Source organism: Plecotus auritus (genome assembly GCF_963455305.1).
Source record: "Plecotus auritus genome assembly, chromosome: 10".
NCBI classification, from domain to species: domain Eukaryota; kingdom Metazoa; phylum Chordata; class Mammalia; order Chiroptera; family Vespertilionidae; genus Plecotus; species Plecotus auritus.
In genome coordinates, this window is record NC_137785.1 from 426,402 (window position 1) to 449,509 (window position 23,108).

At 47.2% G+C, this 23,108-nt stretch overlaps 1 protein-coding gene across 1 annotated transcript in view; it reads left to right on the forward strand.

The window, feature by feature from the left end:
• The first annotated feature begins 10,754 nt into the window (after positions 1–10,754).
• The window catches only part of LOC308235019 (uncharacterized protein), a 170,948-nt gene continuing 158,594 nt past the window's right edge, over positions 10,755–23,108 (forward strand). The window contains exon 1 of the mRNA XM_080643619.1: positions 10,755–10,965. Coding sequence (XP_080499745.1) covers positions 10,933–10,965 — 33 coding nt within the window. The 5' untranslated portion in view covers positions 10,755–10,932. The remainder of the gene's footprint in view (positions 10,966–23,108) is intronic.

Below are 23,108 nucleotides of genomic sequence, written 5' to 3' on the forward strand. Positions count from 1 at the left end.
TACAGAGAGGAAGGGAGAGGGATAGAGAGTTAGAAACATCGATCAGCTGCCTCCTGCACACCTCCTACTGGGGATGTGCCCGCAACCAAGGCACATGCCCTTGACCGGAATCGAACCCGGGACCCTTCAGTCCGCAGACCGACGCTCTATCCACTGAGCCACACCGGTCAGGGCTGAAAAAAAAAGTTTAAAGTTTTATTGATTTCAGAGAGGAAGGAAGAAGGAGAGAGAGAGAAGCATCAATGATGAGAGGGAATCATTGATCGGCTGCCTCCTGCACGCCCCCAACGTGGGGATCCAGGCCACCACCCGGGCCTGTGCCCTTGACAGGAATCCATCAGTCAGTCCCTAAGCCGTTGGTCTGTCCACTGAAGCAAACGGGCTAGGGCTGAAAGGTTTTACAATCCTGCCGAGGCCTAACCGGTGTGGCTCAGTGGATGGAGTGTCGGCCTGCAGACAGAAGGGTTCCGGGTTCGATTCCGGTCAAGGGCATGTACCTTGGTTGTGGGCACATCCCCAGTAGGGGGCGTGCAGGAGGCAGCTGATCGATGTTTCTCATCGATGTTTCTAACTCTATCCCTATCCCTTCCTCTCTGTAAAAAAATCAATAAAACATCTTAAAAAAATAAATAAATAAAATAAATCCTGCCGAGAGTGAACAGGTCGGTATAAGAGTGATTAACGGGACTGTGATGAGAGAGCAGGCAGCACTGGCACTGAGGCTGGGTGTCTTCTCTGAACTGGGGGCCCTGGAGGTGGTGGGTTGTGGGGTAGAGTAGGATTGTGGGTTCTCAGACAGACTGTTCTTGACTCAGTTGTATTCATTCCAACAGGTTGGTGTGTCCTTTGAGGATGTCGCCGTGTGCTTCTCCAGGACAGAATGGCGCCTCCTTGACGAGGCTCAGAGACGCCTGTACCTCGATGTGATGCTGGAGAATTTTTCTCTCGTATCCTCACTGGGTAAGACCATTACTCTCCTGTTCGTTCTTCTTTTAACTCCCCTTCCCTCAGGATTGTACTTTATTTCTTCTCTTTTAAGCTCTACCTTTCTTGGGTAGACTACCACCCAGGCAGCTATGGGCAGCAGTAGCTGGTCTTTTGCTCACCTCTGATCTGTTTTTAAGGGTACTTCTTTTTACCTCACTGTCCTAAGCTTTAATAAAATTCACTTCAAGAACAAAAAAAAAACACAACCCCACTCAATCGCCCTAGTGACCTGGACTAGAATTTCCATTTCCCAATACCCCCTTTCATGAAAGCATGCTTAGTTCTAACGTGTGTGCTGTGAGCACAGCTTGCTTCCCCAGTTTTCTGGGCAATTCTGTGTTTGGTAGGGCTAGGTTATTAACATTGCTCTCTTTTAACTGCAGCCCCAATACATTTCCATAATATTACACCTTCACATCCAAGACACGACAGGGAAACATCATCAATTAGTTGTCTCCTGGTTGCCCTCTAGAAGGGATGGAACCCACAACCTGGGCATGTGCCCTGACTGGAAATAGAACCAGAACATCTGGGTTCCTGGGTTGATGCTCCATCTCTGAGCAACACCGGTTGAGGGTCTCTACATCTCTTTAAGATCTCTCTCTTTGTGTGTGTGTGCATTGTTCCTGGAGGTACTGCAATACTGGATCTATGCATGGAGTGGATGGAGCAAGCTCCTATTCCAACTGTCAGCTTCAGAAATCCATTTAATGTATTGTCCTCCAGATAGAAGACGTGTCAGATATTAAACTGATAAGAACAGATACTACACTTGATCTTAGCCAAAAGGCCGAGAAGCAGTGGGGTCTCTTCTTTTTTCTCTGACCCACTGGTTGTTTAGGAGTGTGTTGTATTTAATTTCAATGTACTTATGAATTTCCCAGCTTTCTTGAAACTGGAATTGATTTGTAGTTTCTCACATTGTGATCAGAGAAGAAATGTGATGTAATTTCTTCTGGAAGTTTGAGACTTGTCTTTTGACCTACCATTGTGGCAGGATAAGAAACTAGAAAACTTTTGCCATAGCTGGTTCAGCTTAGTGGATAGAGCGTTCACCTGCGGACTGAAGGGTCTTGGGTTCAATTCCGGTCAAAGGCACATGTCCAGGTTGTGGCTTTGATCCCCAGTGGGGGGGGTGTGTAGGAGGCAGCCGATCAAGGATTCTCTCTCATCATTGGTGTTTCTACCTCTGTCTCACCCTCCCTCTCCAAAGTCAATAAAAATATATTTTAGAAAAAGAAACTAGATATATTCTTAGGCAGTGGGGATAGTGAAACTGAGACAAGAAACTTAAACAAGATCAAATAATTTGGACAACTCACAGCTGGCTTGTGAATCTAAGAGAATCTAAGCTCTTACTTTCCCCAACGAAGGACATGGGAAAACAAATAGTTGATCCCTCCCTCTCTAATCAAAGAATTCATAGCTTAAATCTCCATGGGCTGTGAAAATAGAGAACAGAGACCTAATTAATGTAATATGTGCAAGTCAACACAAGGATAGATAACATTAATGGAAAGACAGATAAAGTCAGGGGGACAAAAACCCAATTAGAACCAGACAGACCCAAGATAAAAAATAAAACGGAACAAAAGACAAACCCAAGCTTCTCTATACACTCATTTTGAACCATAACCATATTACAAATGCAGTTGATGAATATTCTGGTGAAATCTTCCCTTAAGATTCTCATTCTCGGGTAAAAAAAAAAAAAGAGAGAGAAAGAGAAACTTCTCAGGAAAGCGCTGGCCTTGTAGCTCAGTTGCTTTGAGCGTCGTTCCAATGTATCAGCATTGTGGGTGAGCGCTCTCTGATTAGAGCACATAAAAGAGGCAACCAATGAATGCATAAATAAGTAGAACAACAAATGATGTCTGTCTCTCTCCCTCTCTCTCTTACAATATATTTCTCTCTTTTTTAAAGTTAATAAATAAAAAATTTAAAAGAAAAGAACCTCAGTACAGAGACTCATTGCCAGATCACTCTAGACCAGTGGTCAGCAAACTCATTAGTCCACAGAGCCAAATATCAACAGTACGACTGAAATTTCTTTGGAGAGCCGAAAACCGACTTCTGCGCACGGGCCACGAAGTTTCAATTGCACTGTTCGTGCGCGCCCACACGTATTTTGTGGGAGAGCCACACTCAAGGGGCCAAAGAGCCGCATGTGGCTTGTGAGCCACAGTTTGCCGACCACTGCTCTAGACTATGCCCACGTACCTTTCTCAGCTTGAACTTTTAACTTTTCTCTAAACTTGAAGGGTCTCCACTGGACATGCAACCAGAGGAGTAACTGGCACTGATAGCTCATTACCCTTGATCCGATCTCTCTTTTTCTTTTTTAAAAATATATTTTTAGCCCTGACCGGTTTGGTTCAGTGGATAGAGCGTCGGCCTGTGGACTGGGGGGTCCCAGGTTTGATTCCGGTTAGGGGCATGTACCTGGGTTGCGGGCACATCCCCGGTGGGGGGTGTGCGGGAGGCAGCTGATCGATGTTTCTCTCTCATTGATATTTCTAGCTATCTATCCTCTCCCTTTCCTCTCTGTGAGAAATCAATAAAATATTAAAAATATATATATATATATATATTTAGTAAATTTCAAATGGGAAGGGAGAGGGAAAGAAAGAGAGAAACATCAAGATGAGAGAGAATCATCGATTGGGCTGCCTCCTGCCAGCCCAACACTGCTGATGGAGCCTGCATCCTAGGCATTTGCCCTAATGCGGAATTGAACCACAACTTCCTGGTACAAAGGTTGACAGTCAACTACTGATCCACACTGGCCAAGCTCTTATTGCTATCTCCATTTTCCCCTTGTCTCTGACATCCCAGTGGGCTAAGAGCAGGCCAGCTTTGGATCACTTCTACCATTATGACCTTCACTTCCCCATGAACCAACTGTAGCCCCAGCTTGGCTCACTGCTTTCCCATATACTTGCTAAGGGGCCAAAACTCTTCTCTTCTGTTACATATTCTACCCTAAGTTCTTTATTTGTTTCTATGTCCCTAGTTTTAACAAATGCACCCTCAAAATCACCTACTCTCCTGTTGACATATCTTGCCTGCTCAAATTAAAGAACCCACCCAGTATAGTCTGGCCTGAGGCAGATCTGCTGCACCCTGGCCCCCTTTTGGTAACAATTTGGTGTACCTGGAAAATGTTTCATGTGTGCCTTGACAGGAATGCCTCTTCTGCTGCATTTGGATGGAATGTTCTGTGTATATTCAGGATTAGAGTTGTTCTAAAGTATAGTCAAACTTCAGAAATTCCATATTCATGTCAATGGATGATGTGGGCTTTGTGAAAGTGGAATATTGAAGTTGTCTATGAAGTTGTCTGCTTTCAGAGAATTATTGATTTGTTGCTTCCTAGAGGCCTCACACTAAGGATTGATCACAGAACCCAGGCATGTGCCATGATCAGGAATCAAACCATGACTTCCTGGTTCATAGTTCCACACTAAACCACTGAGCCATTCCATCTGGGCCACTTTCATATTCTTTTTTCTTTTTCTTAATTTTTTAGGGTTTATTTATTTAATATATTTTTACTGACTTTAGAGGGAGGAAGGGAGAGGGGGAGAGAGATTGAAACATCAATGATGAGAGAGAATCATTGATCGGCTGCCTCCTGCACGCTCCCTACTGGGAATCAAGTCCATAACCAGGCATGTGCCCTTGACTGGAATCGAACTGGGGACCCTTCAGTCTGCAAGCCAATGCTTTATCCATTGAGCCAAACCAGGTAGGGCTACATTCATATTCTTGTACAAAGTCTCATTGAACTAGCAGAAAACCTCATACAGGAAGCTATTTGCAAAGGAACAGCTGGTAGATCATTCCTCATTTTGTGTCCCATCCTAGGACCATGCTCCTCTCCTAGTGAATCTCCCCCACCCTTCACATTTAGTGACCATTTAATGTATAAAAGCCATTTTCTCAGAACCTAAGATATTTGTCTTAAAAATCATTGGATAAAATCATGTCTCTGTGTGGCAAACAGACATCTGTGATGAGATTACCTTTTGTTTTCTTTTTAAAATATATTCTAATTGATTTTAAATTGAAAGAGATAGAAATATCTATGGTGGGAGAGAACCATTGATTTGCTGCCTCCTGAACACCCCTCTACTGGGGATCAATCCCCACAACACAGGCATGACCCCTGACCGAGAATCTAACTGTAACCTCCTGTTTCATAGTTGGAGCCTCAACCAGTATGCCACCAAGTCCCGGCAAGGTTACCTTTTGCTATAGGGTCAACGTGTAATTCACCAGCGTTTCCTTTTGTTCAGGTTGCTGCTGTGGAACACGGCATCTGGAGGCATCCATTGAACAGAACATTTCTGTAAGAGTGTCCCAGGCAAAGAAGACACAAGTATCTTTGTCTTCTCAGAAGAGCTACCCCTGTGAGAGTTGTGGTGCAGTCTTGAGGGACATTTTCCTGTTGGTTGTACAGCAGGGAACACAACTCAGTCCAAAACTGTTGAAGAGTAGTCCCTGTGCAAAACCATTTTATTTCAGTGCAAACTGTCACCAGTACCATGAACAGCTCATGAGAGCAAAGTGTTTGCTAAGAGGTGTGGATAGTGTGTCCCAGAAGATTTTTACTGGTCAGAAGGTTGGACATGGCATCCTTACTGCCTCAGGACAACTTCAGGAACATGCTACTCATCCCAAGGATAAACCAAGTGCAATCTCTATGACTGAGGTGACATTTCAAAACAGAAAAAACTACCATACCAAGAAAGAATGTAAAAAAGTGATGGACTGCAAAGACAATCTTGTTCCAGACCCAACTGTCCTTACTGGACGACAGTGTGTTGTGAGCCCTGAAAGTAAAAAATGTTCTAAAGGAATCTCTGACCTTCCTTATCATCAGAGAGGTTACTCATTGGAAAAGCCATATGAGTGCAGGGAGTGTGGGAAATGCTTTCAAGATCAGAGGATCCTCATTCAACACTGTCAAGTTCACACTGGAGAAAAGCCTTATAAGTGTGGTGAATGTGGGAAATCTTTTACCAAAAGGTCCAACCTCAATGTACACCAGAGAGTTCACACCGGAGTAAAGCCTTTTGAGTGTGGTCAATGTGGGAAATCCTTTTCCCAAAAGTCCAACCTAAATGTACACCAGAGAATTCACTCTGGAGAAAAGCCATATGAGTGTCGTGACTGCGGCAAATCCTTTGGAAAATTTTGCAGCCTCGCTCAACATGAGAGAATTCACACTGGAGAAAAGCCATATGAGTGTGGTGAATGTGGGAAATCCTTTAGCCAACGTTCTACCCTCACTAAACACCAGAGACTTCATTCTGGTGAAAGGCCTAATGAGTGCAGTGAATGTGGGAAATCTTTTATCACTACGTTTGGTCTTCGTTATCATCAGAGACTACACACTGGAGAAGGAACTTTTAAGTGCAGCGAATGTGGAAAATATTTTACCAGAATGTCCCAACTTCATCGCCATCAGGCGATTCACAATGGAGACAAGTAGTATAAGTGCAGTTAATGTGGAGAATATCTTACCAGAATATCTATCCTTCATCTTCATCAGAGACTTCACTCTGGTGAAAGGCCCTTTTTTTTAAAAATATATTTTATTGACTTTTTTTACAGAGAGGAAGGGAGAGGGAGAGAGAGTTAGAAACATCGATGAGAGAGACACATCAATCAGCTGCCCCCTGCACACCTCCACCTGGGGATGTGCCTCCAACCAAGGTACATGCCCTTGACCGGAATCGAACCCGGGACCCTTCAGTCCACAAACCGACGCTCCATCTACTGAGCAACACCGGCTAGGGCGTGAAAGGCCCTTTGTATGCAGAGAATGAGAGAAGTCTTTTACCTATGGCTCTGGACTCTGTTTACATCAGAATTCACACTGGAGAAAGACTTTATGTGTGCAAGGAATGTGGAAAATGTTTTACCTATAGCTCTGGATTCCATTCTCATCAGAGACTTCATACTGGAGAAAGGCCCTATGAGAGCAATAATTGTGGGAAATCTTTTACATACAGCTCTGGACTCCTTTATTATCAGAGAATTCACACTGGAGAAAGACCTTATGAGTACACTGATTGTGGGAAATCTTTTCTCAAGAACTGTCATCTTGATTCTACTTCAAGATATTTCAGCAGAGAATAATCAACGGAAAACTCGCAGGAGAGAACCCTGATACCTGAGGACTGAAAGTGGAGACCTCATAGAGACTGATATATTTTGTATATTATAAACAATTTTTAACAATAAAAAAGAACTCTCATCTTTGTAAACATCAGAGTTCACACGGGAGAAAGGCTTTTTTCAAAAATATATATTGATTTTTTTACACAGAGGAAGGGAGAGGGATAGAGAGTTAGAAACATTGATGAGAGAGAAACATTGATCAGCTGCCTCCTGCATGCCTCCTACTGGGGATGGCCCGCAACCAAGGTACATGCCCTTGACCGGAATCAAACCTGGGACCCTTCAGTCCACAGGCCGACGCTCTATCCACTGAGCCAAACCACTTAGGATGGGAGAAAGGCTTTTTGAGTGCTATGAATGTGCTTAATCTCATAGCCAAAATTCTAACTTCTGTTCACGTGAGACTACCCAGTAGAGTAAGTTTGTAGATGTGTAGGAAATGTTTCTTTGTTCAGTGCTAACAGCTGAAGGAAACAGGCTTCCGTTGTCTGACTTTCATCTCATAAGTCCCATCCTCAACATTAGGGACATTTTCCATAATTTTAGTTATGTGAGAAGCATGTGTACATATGCAGGGCTTAGTGCACATTTGTGTTACTGCCAAATTCTGTAACAAGCCATTTCACCTGAACCTACACTGTGCAGGTCCCCACAGTTTTCATCATTCACCATCCTACTGTCATCAGGGAAGCTGACTTTTTGTTCCCTTATTAGTTGGAGGAAATTGGGTGTAACCTGAGCCCTAAGGATATATGCATTTTATTTAGTCTGACTATTTGGGTCATGGATCTAACCCATTGTTGTCTCTAGAGAACATTAAAGTTCAGCTGGCAGCTTCCAGAAAACCTTTTTTCAGGGACATGATTTCCCTAGATATTTGGTGAATATTTCCAGTGTGGAAGTCACCAGAGGAAGACTGCTTGTGTGCATGTCCTTTTGGTTTTGAAAATAATGAAGGCCTTTTTGTTTAAGTCCTCTTTAATTTTGGATGTTTTCTTTGCAGGGTACATTATGAGCATATTTGGCTCTACAACATGAAGAAACATTTTTTACCAGGGTCTCAGCCTTTCTCTGTTCCCAAGGGTAGAGTATGGTGGGCAAGTTAGCTCAGACTTTCCACCAAATTTGCATTGCTACCCACATCCTTCTAGGAAAGAGTGCAGGGTTTTCTGGCGCTCCTATGAAGCCTGAATGCTGAGTTTTATAAACTTTTTTTTATTGATTTCAGAGAGGAAGGGAGAAGGAGAGCAAGATAGAAGCATCAATCATGAGAGAGAATCATTGATCTGCTGCCTCCTGCATGTCCCCTACTGGAGATCAAGCTTGCAAACCAGAATGTGCCCTTGACCGGAATTGTACCGGCCACCCTTCAGTCTGCAGGTCGATGCTCTATCCACTGAGCCAAACCAGCTAGGGCTTGCTATGAGTTTTAGACGACTCAGCACTTCCAAAATCTAGATAGGGTGACGACAACCTGCTTCTAGGATCAGCACGAATTTTTTTTATTTCCACACAGGGTATGCTAGTATTTTTGTTGTTAATATTCACCCGAGGATATTTTTCCCATTGATTTCTAGAGAGTTGAAGTGAGGAAATGAGCGAGACACACTCATTGGTTGCCTTCTGCATGTCTCCCAACATGGGCCAGGGATTGAACCTGCCCCTCAGGTATGTGCAGTTGCCTGGGAATCTAACCTGAGAGACACTGAAGCACAGGCCGAAGCTCTAATCACACAGCCACACAGGCCAGGGCTAGGCCAGTAGAGGGAACTGCTCTTTCGGGTCTTACTACGGGCCACCTGTCTTAATGTCTTCAGTTACATCGGTGATGATCATGGGTTTCTAAGATCATACTGGTTACGGAATGACAGCAGCAGAATCACTAGCCCAGTCGGGAGTGGAGAAGACCACAGCCAGCTAGATGGACTCTGCGTCTTCTCCATGTGCATCCACAGAGATTTCTGTGGAAAAGACGGCAGGACCAGTGTCTTCACAAATCTGAGAGTCTCCAGGCATGTTTATGGAGAGTCTCCAGCCAATGGAGATCAGGGTAAAAGCATTTCCGCAATTTGACCATCTTCTGTGGTCAAATCATTATCATGGAAAATAATAAAAGGCTTTTGTGGATTTCTGTACCCTCTTAGATGTTTACCTGATGTTCAGAGCACTCGGGCAAGAAATCAAAGATAAAGAAAAGTGGTATCTGTAGATGAGGGATGTAGATTTTGTGACCAAGCCAGTATTTCTGTTGACTTTGGTGAAAGTCCTTCATTGTTTGGTTTTTTACTGTTGAACCATTTTTCAAAATTGTAATTAGTAGGGTTGGGAATGGCTGGGGGGTGGGGGAGGGCAATCGGGGGCGGGGAGGGGGAGCAGGATGAGACATGTAAATATTAAAAAAGTTGTACTTAGTAAAGAACATATTTCAAGTATAGTATTTGATAATCTTTTTTAAGATATATATTTTATTGATTTTTTTACAGAGAGGAAGGAAGAGGCAGTTAGAAACATTGATCAGCGCTAACTGGTTTGGCTCAGTAGATAGAGCGTCGGCCTGCGGACTGAAGGGTCCCAGGTTCAATTCCGGTCAAGGGCATGTACCTTGGTCGTGGGCACATCCCCAGTAGGAGGTGTGCAGGAGGCAGCTGATTGATATTTCTCTCTCATTAATGTTTCTGACTCTATCCTTTTCCCTTCCTCTCCGTAAAAAATCAGTGTCTATGCCTGGCACTAAATGGAAGTGTGTTTGGTTTTAAACTTAAAAAAAAAAAAAATCAGTGTCTGAGCGGCTCCCAGGCAGCAAGCCATCCCGTTCCATTCAGGTGCTGGCACATGCCCAGCGGGATCCCCAGTAGGGGGCGTGCAGGAGCATTTCTCTCTCATGGATGTTTCTCTCCCACTCCCTCTCACTAAAATAAATTTTAAAAACATATTTGAAATAATTAAAAACATATTAAAAATATAGCCTGTTATGCCCTAGCTGGTGTGGCTCAGTGGATAGAGCATCAGCCCGAAGGGTCCCGGGTTCGATTCTGGTCAAGGGCACAGGCCCGGGTTGCAGGCTCCATCCCCAGAGTGGGGCGTGCAGGAGGCAGCCGGTGCAGGATTCTCTCTCATCGTGGATGTGTCTCTCTCTCTCCCTGTCTCTGAAGTCAATAACAAATATGTTGGAGAAATATATACACAGGCTGTTGGACTGAAGCACAGATACCACGTGGACTTGCAATTGACACCTGAGGGGCGGGGCCGCACAGACTGTGGTGCTGAGCCCTGAAGCAATCCGCAGGTCGTTGGGGTCAGAATGGAGAGTTCGCTGCGGTTCCCTGGGAGCCAGCCCTTCCCTCCGAGGAGCAGCGTCACTTCACAGGCTCCCTCCAGGGGCAAAGGTCCCTGGGGCAAAGGTCCCAGGGGCTCTCCGGGGAGACCTCTGTGGCCTTCGGAGGGCTGGGAACTACATTACCCAGAAGAACGTGCGCTGCGTGGAGCCAATGGCAGATCAGGGTAAAAGCATTTCCGGGAGTTGGGGCGGGACTTCCGGCATCGTCCTCCTCGCGGCCATATTTGCTGCTGGTCGGAGTCCGTGCGGCCTTTGAGTCGCCGTGCGTGGACGTTCAGGAGGCGGAAGGCAGAAGGCGCCGAGGAGTCGCGGTCCCCGCCGCCGCAACACGCGTGGGCGAGGCTCGGCGACCCCGCGAGTGACCCGCCTCAGGGCGGGACGGGGTCCCTCCTCGCCCGCCGCCCCGCCCGCAGGGTCCGATGGCGGCGGCCGCTCCGAGGCGCCCGGCTGAGGTGAGCGCGTCCCCCGCCTCCAGCCCAACCCCGCAGCCCGCGGTGCGGGCCCCCGTCCCCTCCTGCAGCCCAGGCCCGGGTGGCCCACCTTTGGGCGGGAAGCAGGTCCTGGCGGCGCAACTGGCTGGGGAGGGAGCAGGCCCGGCCCCGAGGGAAAGGGGGGGGCGGGGTGGTCACGTGACTCCCGGGGAGCGAGGCCTGTCCAGCCCGCGGCTGAGGCTTCGGGAGGGTCCTGGAGGCGGAGGAGCCAAGGAGCCGAGATGACTGCGGGCAAAGCTGCTGCCTCCCCCTCCCGCTTGGGGTCCCCAGAATGTGGGGGTGCGCTCTGAGGGGGTGGGAGTTTCCGTGTAGCTGGTGGGTGAGACCTGGCGCTCGTGCGGTCCCCGTGGAGGGTCCCTGTGCCCGGCGTGGGGCCCCTCAGCTCTGGGGCGGCGGGAAGGGTGAGTGGAGGGAGGACGTGGTGGCTGCTGGGGGGACCGCCCAGAAGCGGGAGGGGGTCGCGGGCCTCTGACCTGCAGGGGAGCTCCTGGGGCGGCTAGGGAAGCAGGGCCAGACGTGCAGAGGAGGCCTACCTAGCGGCGTCTCCCCGAGTGCGTGGCTGTGGGGTGCAGTGGGGACGGGAGGTGGGAGGGGTGCAGTCTGCAGAATGCTGTGCGTAGCGGGGGGAAGTGGGAGTTAGGGGCGGGGGGCCGGGCCTTGGGGCCTGACAGGTGACGCCCGAGCCCAGGCTTGGCGGTGCCTTGTCACCCTCTGGAGACCCCAAGGGGGATGCATGCCATGATGGGGGGCCCTCCAAGCCAGGACCGGAGCTGGATCCCATCTCTGTGCCCTCCTGCCTGATGTTGCTGAGGGCAGACCCTCATGCATGAAGGGACCCTGAGGGTAGGGCAGGCACCCCTGGCACCTATGCCCACCTGTGGCGTTCCTCTGAGGGGGGGTGCTTTGGAGGAGGCGGAGTGAGGGGTAGATGGGCGGGGAGAGGGACTGTGGGTTCTCAGGCACAGAATGTTCATGGTTCCCTCTGCCCCATTATTACAGGCCAGTGTGATCTTTGAGGACGTGGCCCTGCATTTCTCCCGGGAAGAATGGAGGCTGGTGGGTGAGGCTCAGAGACGCCTGTACCTGCGGGTGATGCTGGAGAACTTTGCACTTGTATCCTCTCTGGGTAAGACTCAGCCTCACCAGTGACCTGGACTGGACTCTCCTCCCTCCACCCTCTCACCTCTCTCAGGCCTCGGCCCTGCTGCCTCCCCGGTTGGCGGGTGGTGGCTGTATTGCTGGGCCTGGTTGTTTGCACTGCCCTCTTCTCTCCCCCGCGGTCCCAATACCGAGCCCTTTGGGGAGGGAATCCAGGTCAGTCAGTAGCACTGCATTGAGCGCCATGGATTCGCCGTTTGCCCTCTCCGTGTCTGGGCCGATGTGTCCACATCCGTACCCCATCCGTCTCCCGGGGTTTGGTCCCTTCCTGTGGGGTCATTCCCTCCTGCCTCCCTGTGCCAGGACCTGCGGGGGTTGTCGGGTGGCTCCTTACCTGCAGCCTGGGCTCTTCTGTAAGACTCCCCTGCACAGTGTGTGGTGTTCAGGTCTGTTTTCCTTGTTTGTGTCCCAGCCTGGTTGCTATACAGACTTGTATGTATGAAAGTTCACCGTGGGCTGGTTTATGTCTGTACCAAAGTAATGTCCACAGTAAAGTTAATCAAACATGTATCTCCATATGAAGTTGATGTTTTTACGCTGTGAATGCTTAAGATCTACTCTCAATATATTTCAGTTATATAACACTGGAGGCCCAGTGCACAAAATTCATGCGGGGGTGGGGGGTGTCCCTCAGCCCAGCCTGCACCCTCTCCAATCTGGGATCCCTCTCACAATCCAGCACTGTTGGTTCCTAACTGCTTGCCTGCTTGCCTTCCTGATTGAACCTAACCACTTCTGCCTGCCAGCCTGATCACCCCCTAACCACTCCCCTGCCAGCGTGATTGATGCCTAACTGCTCCCGTGCCAGCTTATTTGCCCCTAACTGCCCTCCCCTGCAGGCCTGGTCACCCCTAACTGCCCTCCCCTGCAGGCCTGGTCCCCCTCAACTGCCCTTCCCTGAAGACCCAATCACCCCCAACTTCCCTCCTCTGCCGGCCGGGTCACCCCTAACTGCCCTCCCTTGCAGACCTGGTCCCTCCCAACTGCCCTCCCTTGTTGGCCATCTTGTGGTGGCCCATCTTGTGTCCACATGGGGGCAGGATCTTTGACCACATGGGGGCAGCCATCTTGTGTGTTGGAGTGATGGTCAATCTGCATATTACTCTTTTATTAGATAGAATAGAAGCCTGGTGCACAGGTGGGGGCCAGCTGGTTTGCCCTGAAAGGTGTCCCGGATCAGGGGGGGGTTCCCTTGGGGTGTGGGGCGGCCTGGGCGAGGGGCCTGTGGTGGTTTGCAGGCCGGCCATGCCCTCTGGCGACCCAAGCAGAGGCCCTGGTATCTGGGGTTTATTTATCTTCTACATTTGAAACTTTGTAGCCTGGAGCGGAGCCAAGCCTTCTGCTTGCTCCGTGGCTGCCGCCATTTCTGTTTGGGTTTATGTATCTTCTATCATTGAAACTTTGTAGCCTGGAGTGGAGGCCTGAGCCGGCAAGGGCGGGCGGAACGCTTGGCTTCCTCCATTGCCGGGGAAACCCAAGCCTCCCTCTGTGGCTGCAGCCATTTTGGTTGGGTTTATTTGCATATTCCCTCCTGATTGGCTGGTGGGCGTGGCTGGTGGGTGTAGCAGAGGTATGCTCAATTTGCATATTACTCTTTTATTAGATGGGATTACTAACTGTAGTCACCATGCTCTTAAGTACGTCCTTAGAACTCTCATCTTGTAAAGGAACGTCAGTACCTTTTTTTGTTTTGTTAATCCTCGCCTGAATATATTTTTTCCATTGTTTTTCAGGGAGAGTAGAAGGGTGGGAGGAGATGAGGGTGAGTGAGAAACATTGATGTGAGGTCTCACATACACTGGTTGCCTCCAATATGCTCCCCAGGACCCTTCTGTGCGAGGGCTGACGCTCTAAACACGGAGCCACACCGGCCAGGGCTGCCCATTTTTCAATTGGTTGGTTTGTTCCTATTAAGTTGTATGAACACCTTGTGTATTAGCTCTCCCTTATGAGACAGCCTTTACACATACTTTTCACTCTTCATTTCTCAGGACTGCTTTCTTTGCTTTCAGATGCCTTTTAGTTGGATGTAGCTCAGCTCATTCATTTTTATCTTTGTTGTCTGCTGTTGGTGACATCCAAAAATCATTGCCAAAACCAATTCCAAGGAGTTTTAAATTTTCAAATGTCACATTTAACTTTTTCTTTTTTTAAAAAATATATTTTATTGATTTTTTTTACAGAGAGGAAGGGAGAGGGGTAGAGAGCTAGAAACATCGATGAGAGAGAAACATCCATCAGCTGCCTCCTGCACACCCCCCACTGGGGATGTGCCCGCAACCAAGGTACATGCCCTTGACCGGAATCGAACCCAGGACCCTTCAGTCCGCAGGCCGATGCTCTATCCACTGAGCCAAACGGGTTTCGGCACATTTAACTTTTTAATGCATTTCGAATTTTTGTGAGCAGTGTAAGGTTTCTTTCTTGCAGGTGCATATCCAGTTTTCTCAACATTGTTTTTCATTTGTAGAGACAGCAATGAGAGAGAGAGAGGGAGTGAATGAGAGAGAAACATTGATTTGCTCTTTCTCTTATTTACACATTCATTGGTTGGTTCTTATATGGGCCCTGACCAGGGATTGAACCCACAACCTTGGCTTATCTGGACAATTCTCTAACCCATTGGTCGGCAAACTCATTAGTCAACAGAACCAAATATCAACAGTACAACAATTGAAATTTCTTTTGAGAGCCAAATTTTTTAAACTTAAACTATATAGGTAGGTACATTGTTATTGACTTAATTAGGGTACTCCTAAGCTGGCTTTTGGTAAAAACTCAAGGGGCCAAAGAGCCGCATGTGGCTCTCGAGCCGCAGTTTGCCGACCAGTACTCTAACCAACTGAGCAGCTACCTGGCCAAGGTCCTACACTGTTTGTTGAAGACACTGTTTTCCACCCATTTTGTATTTTTGGTGTCCTTGTCAAAGAGTACTTGACCACATACGTGGGTTTCTTTCTGGGCTGTCTGTATTCTGTTCTTTACACCTGTGTGTCTGTGTATCTGTGTATCTATTTGTGTTAGCTTTGATTAATTTATTTTGTAACATGGTTTAAATCATGACGTTTCATGTCTGTAACTCTACTGATGATCTTGTTTATCAAAATTGCTTTGACGGTTAGAAATCATTTGTGGTTTGAATTTTAAGATTTGTTTTCTATTTCTGGTAAAAATTCCACTGGATTTTGGTAGAGAGTGCATGGAATGATGTTGCATTCATTAGTAGAGATATTTTAACAATAAATCTTCCAACCCAAGAGCACAGGATGAGTTTTCATTAATTTGAGTCTTCAGATCTTTTAATCAGTTGTCTTACAGTTTTCAGAGTCCAGATCTTTCACCTTCTTTTATTAAATTTATTGCTAAATATTTTATTGTTTTTAATGGTTTTATGAATGAGATTGATTTCTAACTTTCTTAGTCATATATTTTATTGTTAGTGTATAGATGCACTGACTTGTATGTGGATTTAAAATTCTGCAATGTTATTGGGCTTGTTTATTCCTGCTGGAGGTGTTTGGTCTGCTTTTTAGTTTGTGCTTTATACGAGATAATGTCATCTGCAAACACAGGCAGTTTTACTCCCTTTATATGTGTGTGTGTTTTATTTCAGAGAGCAAGGGAGAAGAGAGAGAGAGAAAAATCAACGATGAGAGAGAATCATTATTCGGCTGCCTCCTGCCTGCCCCACTAAGGGGTACTAAGCCTGTTATCTGTTCATGTGCCCTGACTGGGAATCGAACTGTGACCTCCTGGTTCCTAGGTTGATGCCCAACCACTGAGTGTCACTGGCCAGGCAGTTTTAAATGTTTTTAAATCTTAATTCAAGAATATTTTCTCCATTGATTTCTAAAAAGAATGAAGGAGGAGGGGGAGAGAGAAACATCGATGTGAGAGAGACACGTTGACATGGTTACCTCCTGCACTGGTGGGGCATGAACCCACAAACTAGGCTTGTAACCCTGACCAGGAAATGAGCCTGTGACCCTTTCTTCCAAGGGCCGAGGCTCTAATCACTTAACAACATGGGCCAGGGTGATTTTTATTTATTTTTATAAGGAAAGAGAGAAATTGAGAGAGAGTAAGAGAGACGGGAAAACTTCAACTTAATTGTTCCACTTATTTATGCATTATTTTATTTTTTTAAATATATATTTTTATTGATTTCAGAGAGGAAGGGAGAGAGATAGAGAGATAGAAACATCAGTGATGAGAGAGAATCATTGATCAGCTGCCTCCTGCATGACCCCTACTGGGGAGGATCGAGCCTGCAACTTTGGCATGTGTCCCTGGCTGGAATCAAACCTGGGACCCTTTAGTCTGCAGGCCAACGCTCTATCCACTGAGCCAAACCAGCGACGGCTTTTATTCCTTCTTATATGTGCCCTTATTGGAGATCAAACCTGCAATCTTGGCATGTTAGGCCAACACTCTAACCAATTGAGCTACCCAGCCCACGCTTCTACATCTAACATTTTGTGAAGTTTTATCATGAAAAAATTCTGAATTTTGTTAAATGCTTTTCTGCATCTATTGTGATGATCATAAGATTTTCCCCCTTCGTTCTGTTAATGTGGTAAAGCACATTTACTAATTTGTTCATGATGAACCATTCTTGCACTGGAGGGAAAAATCCCATGTAATCACAGTTTATGATTTTTTTATGTGCTGTTGAATTTGTTTGCTATTAATATATTGAGGGTCTATTGTTCTTTTATATCTATACTAGAGGCCCATTGCAGGGAGATTCCTGCACTGGTTTTCCTCCAGCAGCCTGCAGCCAGGAGCCTGCAGCCTTTGCTCCTGACCGCTCAGCACGAACATCCACCGCATTGCGGAAGTTCCTGGCCGCTCCGCGCCAACATTTACCCGGCGGCGGGAGCCTGCAGTCTTTACTCCTGGCCGGAGCGCCACTCCTGTAGATCCCTCCGCCCCCTTCTCCCCCCCCCCACCTTCCCCCTCATAGCAGGCATACCGTCCTTCTGCAACGCCCACCAGCCAATCAGGAGTGAGTATGCAAATTAACCCGCCATTTTTGTTGGTTTAATTTGCATAGTCACTCCTGATTCTCTGGTGGGTGTCGCGGAGGGACAGTCAATTTGCTGATTATTCTTTTGTTAGTGTAGACTAGAGGACCAGTGCACGAATTTGTGTGCGGGTGTGATCCCTTGGCCTGGCCTGCGATCAGGGCCATCTTGCCTAGTCTATTGGGGCCGGCCAGCTGGGGGTTGGGAAGACCGGTTGGGGCCAGCCAGCTGGGTGGAGGGACCACAAGAGGTTGGCTGGCTGGCCCAGATCGGGAACAATCGGGGCCGGCAGGCTCAGGGGAGGGACCATGGGAGGTTGGCCCGCCATGGGAGGTTGGCTGTGGGAGCATACTGACCACCAAGGGGCAGCTCCTGCATTGAGCATCTGCCCCCTGGTGGTCAGTATGCATCATAGCTGCTGGTTGACCTGTCGTTCGGTCATCACAGTCACTTAGGCTTTTATATAGATAGATTCATCAAGGATGTTAGTCTGTAATAATCTTTTCTTGTAGTGTCATTATCTGGCTTGGTGTCAGGTTATTGCTGGTGTCCTAAAATGAATTTAGAAATTTTTAAAGTTCTCTTGCTCGCTCTCGCTCTCTCTCTTTCTCTCTCTCTCTCTCTTTATACACACACACACACACACACACAGACAGACACTTGGGGCCCGTCCCTCAGTCTGACCTGCACCCTTTCCAATCTGGGAGCTCTCAGGGGAGCCCTCTCCAATCCAGGAGTTTCTGTCTGTCTTTGCAATCATATGAGCGAATTATCTGAGACCCCAACCCAGTTTGGTTTGTTGCTCACAGAATAGTAGAGGCACTTTTTTTCTTTGCTTCATTGGTGGAGATTTCCTAGAAGTTTTAGGATATCTTCCCTTTAAATTTTCCTAGACACTCTGATTTTACTTATGTCTCCCACCTTTGCTTTCCCTCCATCCCCCACTGCAACAGTAACTTGTTCCAGGCTCACTTTGCTCTAGTGTCTAGGAGATCCGTCTGCCACCAGAGCTACGATTCCCAGCATTCCTGGTGCTCCCCGCGCTCTGGGCTTCCACTTCCGGTCCTGGGGCTTTCACCAGAATTACTATTCCCAGAATTCCTGGTGTTCCCCGCGCTCTTGGTTTTCCCTTCCTGCTCTTTGTCCCACAGCCTCCCGTTCTGCTAAGTCCTCCAAGCCACCGGCTCTCCCGCTGTGCTCTCCACCTGGCGCCTGGGTATGCAAATTAACCCTCCATCTTTGTTGGGTTAATTTGCATACTCTTGATTGTCTGGTGGGTGTCGTGGAGGTATGGCCAATTTACATGTTTCTCTTTTATTATATTGGATGGATGGATGGACAGACAGAATCTATATATATAAAACCCTAATATGCAAAGAGACCGATAGATAGACACAATCTATATATATAAAACCCTAATATGCAAAGAGACCGAACAGGGGAACAAAGGAACAACCAAACAATCAGTCACTATGACATGTGCTGACCACCAGGGCGTGTGCACCAAACATAGCAGATGTTGGCAGCAGGTGGCAGAGCGTGGAACATGGCAGGCATCACCGCGGTAGGATGGTAGAGCAGTTGAGCGGGGGCACCAGACCAAGGCAGAGCACTGGTTGCTGTCATCGGGGTGAGCCTCTGGTGGTGACTGAAAATGCTTTTTTCCCGCGTTCCATGGACCCGCCAGGCGCTCCTACCTGCTGCCGGCGCCCTGTGCCAGCCTGCATCACTCAGCGCCATCAGCAGGTGCGAGTGGGGCCTGTGCCAGCAGCTCGTGCGAGCGGTGGTGGTTGGAGCGGGTCTGCTGGCAGACGGGAACAGGGGCTGCAGCAGGAGAGGCCAGGCAGGGCGTGGAGGATGGGCCAAGACCCATCCCTGTGCCCACTGCATCCTCACGGCCTACAGTTCTTTTCGACGTGCACAGATTTCTGCACTGGGCCCTTAGTATTTTTATAAGTATGTTTTTATTCACTTCAGAGAGAGAAAGGGAGAGGGAAAGAGGGATAGAAACATCAGTCGACTGCCCCCTGCACGCCTTGCTGTGGATCAAGCCTGCAACCCGGGCACATGCCCTTGACCTGAATCAAACCCGGGGCCCTTTAGTCCACAGGCCAGTGCTCTTACCTACAGACCCAACCAGCTAGGGCAGCGGCATGTTTTTATTCTGTCTTTTGTGTATCTATTGCATTTTGCTTTGTGATTACTAGAGGCTTATATAAAATCTTATAATTAAAACATTCTATTCTAAGCTACCAACTTCAATTGCAAAGCAAAACTCTACCTTTTGTTGTTGTTACTCCTCACCTGAGGATGATATTTCCATTGGTTTTTAGAGAGAGTGGAAGGGAGGGGGAGAGACGGGGAGAGAGACACGGATTTGAGAGACACATTGATTGGTTGCCTACTGCATGCTGCCCAGCCTGGCACCAGGGACAGAGCCTGCAACTGAGGGACATGCCCTTGACCGGGAATCCAACCCGCACCCCTTCATTCTGCAGGCTGCTGCTTTGTCCACTGACCCAGACTGGCTAGGGCCAAAACCCTACTCTTTTACATCCCTTCCCCATACACATATTTTATTTTTGGTGTTCATTTTTTTTTTAATCTTTATTGTTCAGATTATTACAGTTGTTCCTCTTTTTTCCCCCATAGCTCCCCTCCACCCGGTTCCCACCCCACCCTCTGCCCTTACCTCCCTCCCACTGTCCTCATCCATAGGTGTACACTTTTTGTCCAGTCTCTTCCCGCAGCCCCCACACCCCTTTCCCCCCGAGACTTGTCAGTCCACTCCCTTTCTATGCCCCTGATTCTATTAAATTCACCAGTTTATTCTGTTCATCAGATTTTTTATTCACTTGATTTTTAGATTCACTTGTTGATAGACATGTATTTGTTGTTCATAATTTTTATCTTTACATTTTTCTTCTTTCTCTTAAAGAATACCTTTCAGCATTTCATATAATACTGGTTTGGTGGTGATGAACTCCTTTAGCTTTTTCTTTCTTTTTTTAAAATATATTTTATTGATTTTTTCTTATAGAGAAGAAGGGGGAGAATGATAGAGTTAGAAACATCAATGAGAGAGAACATTGATCAGCTGCCTCCTGCACACCTCCTATTGGGGATGTGCCCGCAACCAAAGGATATGTCCTTGACCGGAATCGAATCTGGGACCTTTCAGTCCTCAGACGGACGCTCTATCCACTGAGCCAAACCAGTTAGGGCCCTTTAGCTTTTTCTTATCTGTGAAGCTCTTTATCTGACCTTCAATTCTAAATAATAGCTTAGCTGGGTGGCATAATCTTGGTTGTCAGTTCTTGCTGTTCATCACTTTGAATATTTCTTGCCACTCCCTCTGGCCTGCATAGTTTCTGTTGAGGAGTCAGCTGACAGTCGTATGGGTGCTCCCTCGTAGGTAACTAACTGTTTTTCTCTTGCTGCTTTTAAGATTCTCTCTTTGTCTTTTGCTCTTGGCATTTTAATTATGATGTGTCTTAGTGTGGTCCTCTTTGGATTCCTCTTGCTTGGGGTTCTTTGCGCTTCTTGGACTTGTAAGTGTATTTCTTTCACCAGGTGGGGGAAGTTTTTGGTCATTATTTCTTCAAATAGGTTTTCAATATCTTGCTCTCTCTCTTCTTCTGGCACCCCCATAATTCGGATGTTGGTATGCTTGAAGTCCCAGAGGCTCCTTACACTATCTTCATATTTTTGGATTCTTTTTGCTTTTTGCTTTTCTGGTTGGGTGTTTTTTGCTTCTTCGTATTTCCAATCTTTTTTTTTTTCTTCCCGCTATTTATGTTCTATTTCTTTTTTATTTTATTTCATTTTTATTTTTATTTTTTATTAAGGTATTATATGTGTACATATCTTACCATTGCCCCCACTCCCATCCAGGCCCTCACCCCCCCCCCCCCCATGTTTTGCATCCATTGGTTATTCTTATAGGCATGCATATAAGTCCTTCAGTTAATCTCTTATTTCCCCCACCTCTCCCTAACCTTTCCGCTCTAATTTGACAGTCTGTTTGATGCTTTACTGCCTCTGTATCTATGTTTTTGTTCATCAGTTTATAATGTTTTTTATTAGCCACAAATGAGTGAGATCATGTGGTATTTTTCTTTCATTGACTGGCTTATTTCACTTAGCATAATGTTCTCCAATTCCATCCAGGTGCCTACAAATGGTAGTAATTCCTTCTTTTTTATGGCAGCATAGTATTCCATTGTGTAGATGTACCACGTATTTCCAATCTTGGACTTGATTCTTGGGAACCTCTCGTCCGCTGTCGTATCTCTGGGTATTATTCTTTATTTTTTTATTTTTTTAAACATATTTTATTGATTTTCTTACAGAGTGGAAGGGAGAGGGATAGAGAGTTTGAAACATCGATGAGAGAGAAACATTGATCAGCTGCCTCCTGCACACCCCCTCCTGGGGATGTGCCTGCAACCAAGGTACATGCCCTTGACGGGAATCGAACCTGGAACCCTTGAGTCCTCAGGCCGACGCTCTATCCACTGAGCCAAACCAGTTAGGGCAATTTTTTGTTGGTGGTGACAAAAGCTGGTTTCCTCCACCACATTGCTGACATCACTCACCTAGATGTGCTTTCTGGGTATGTTGTGTGCTGAGTTACTCTGGAACAGACCCCTCCACTCACGTGTTCTGTTTTTTCGTTCTGTCATCCATGTTGTATGTAGTTGCCCTGCTAGGACTTTTTGGGATGAGTCCTTTCTGCACGTATCACAGGATGGGTCTCTGTCTAGCCATGGCCAAGTGGGTTCACAGGGGGTGTGTTCCTCGTGACTGGCAGTTGTAAAAATTGTGTCAGGACATTGTTCAGATCATATCACGAACCTGTCTTTGCTCAACCAGAGGGTTTGTGTCATTGCCAGTACCCAAACCCATTTCTCCTCTTCTTCCAGCTTTGGCACTTAACTGTGTCTACTGTGGTTTCTAGCCCACGGATATTTCCCCCTCCCTCGACTCCCATCTCACCTGCCCTCTTACCACTCTTTCCTCAGTGCTCTTCAACGGTGCCCTCACAGATTGTGCTGTGAGATGTTGAAAATTTCTGTATTGACCTTGGACAGCAGCTAATACATTACATTTGGGTAGTAATGGGCTTACATGCATGCTTCTACCAGCTGTGCATCAGCCGCAGCAGAGGCTATGCAGGAATCCGCTGGCAGAGAAATTGTACGCTGTGCCTCTCTGTTGTGTCAGACCCACATCTTTCCCTGGTTCTGACCTTAGAAGCCTAGTAGCACAAAGCAGTCAGCCAGTCCTTCAACGGAATTTTCTTCCTTTGCAAAGCATTTCATATGTAGATGTATTTCTCCCTTTCCTTTAGTCGACATGTAATTCAGAAGCATTTCTTTGTGTTCAGGTTGCTGCTGTGGAGCAGACGATGCGGAAGCACACAGTGAACAGCGGGTTTCAGTTGGCGTGTCGCAGGGGAAGAGTCCCAAGGCAGCCTCACCTTCCCAGAAGAGACACCCCTGTGAGCGTTGCGGGCCGGTCCTGAGGGACATTTTCCACTTGGTCGAGCAGCAGGGGACGCAACACAGCCAGAAACTGCTGAGGTGTGGGGCGTGCGCAAAACGGTTTTATTTCAGTGTAAACTGTCACCAGCCTAAGGAGCAGCACGTGGGAGAGGAGCCCTTCGGAAGCAGTGCGGACACGGCCTCATTGGGGAGGAGCTGCAGCACCCACATGTCCGGGGAGACCTTTACCTCTGAGCAGGGTGAGAGGGACTTCCTGTCCAGCGTGGGACAGCAGCAGCAACAGCTTACTCCGAAAGCGAAGGAGCCAAAGGAGGGCACCCAGTGGGAAGCACCTTCACAATGCAGGACAAGTCTTAACCCTCCAGGGAAATGCAAAAAAGCCTTTAACCCCAAACGCCTACTTGTTCAGGAC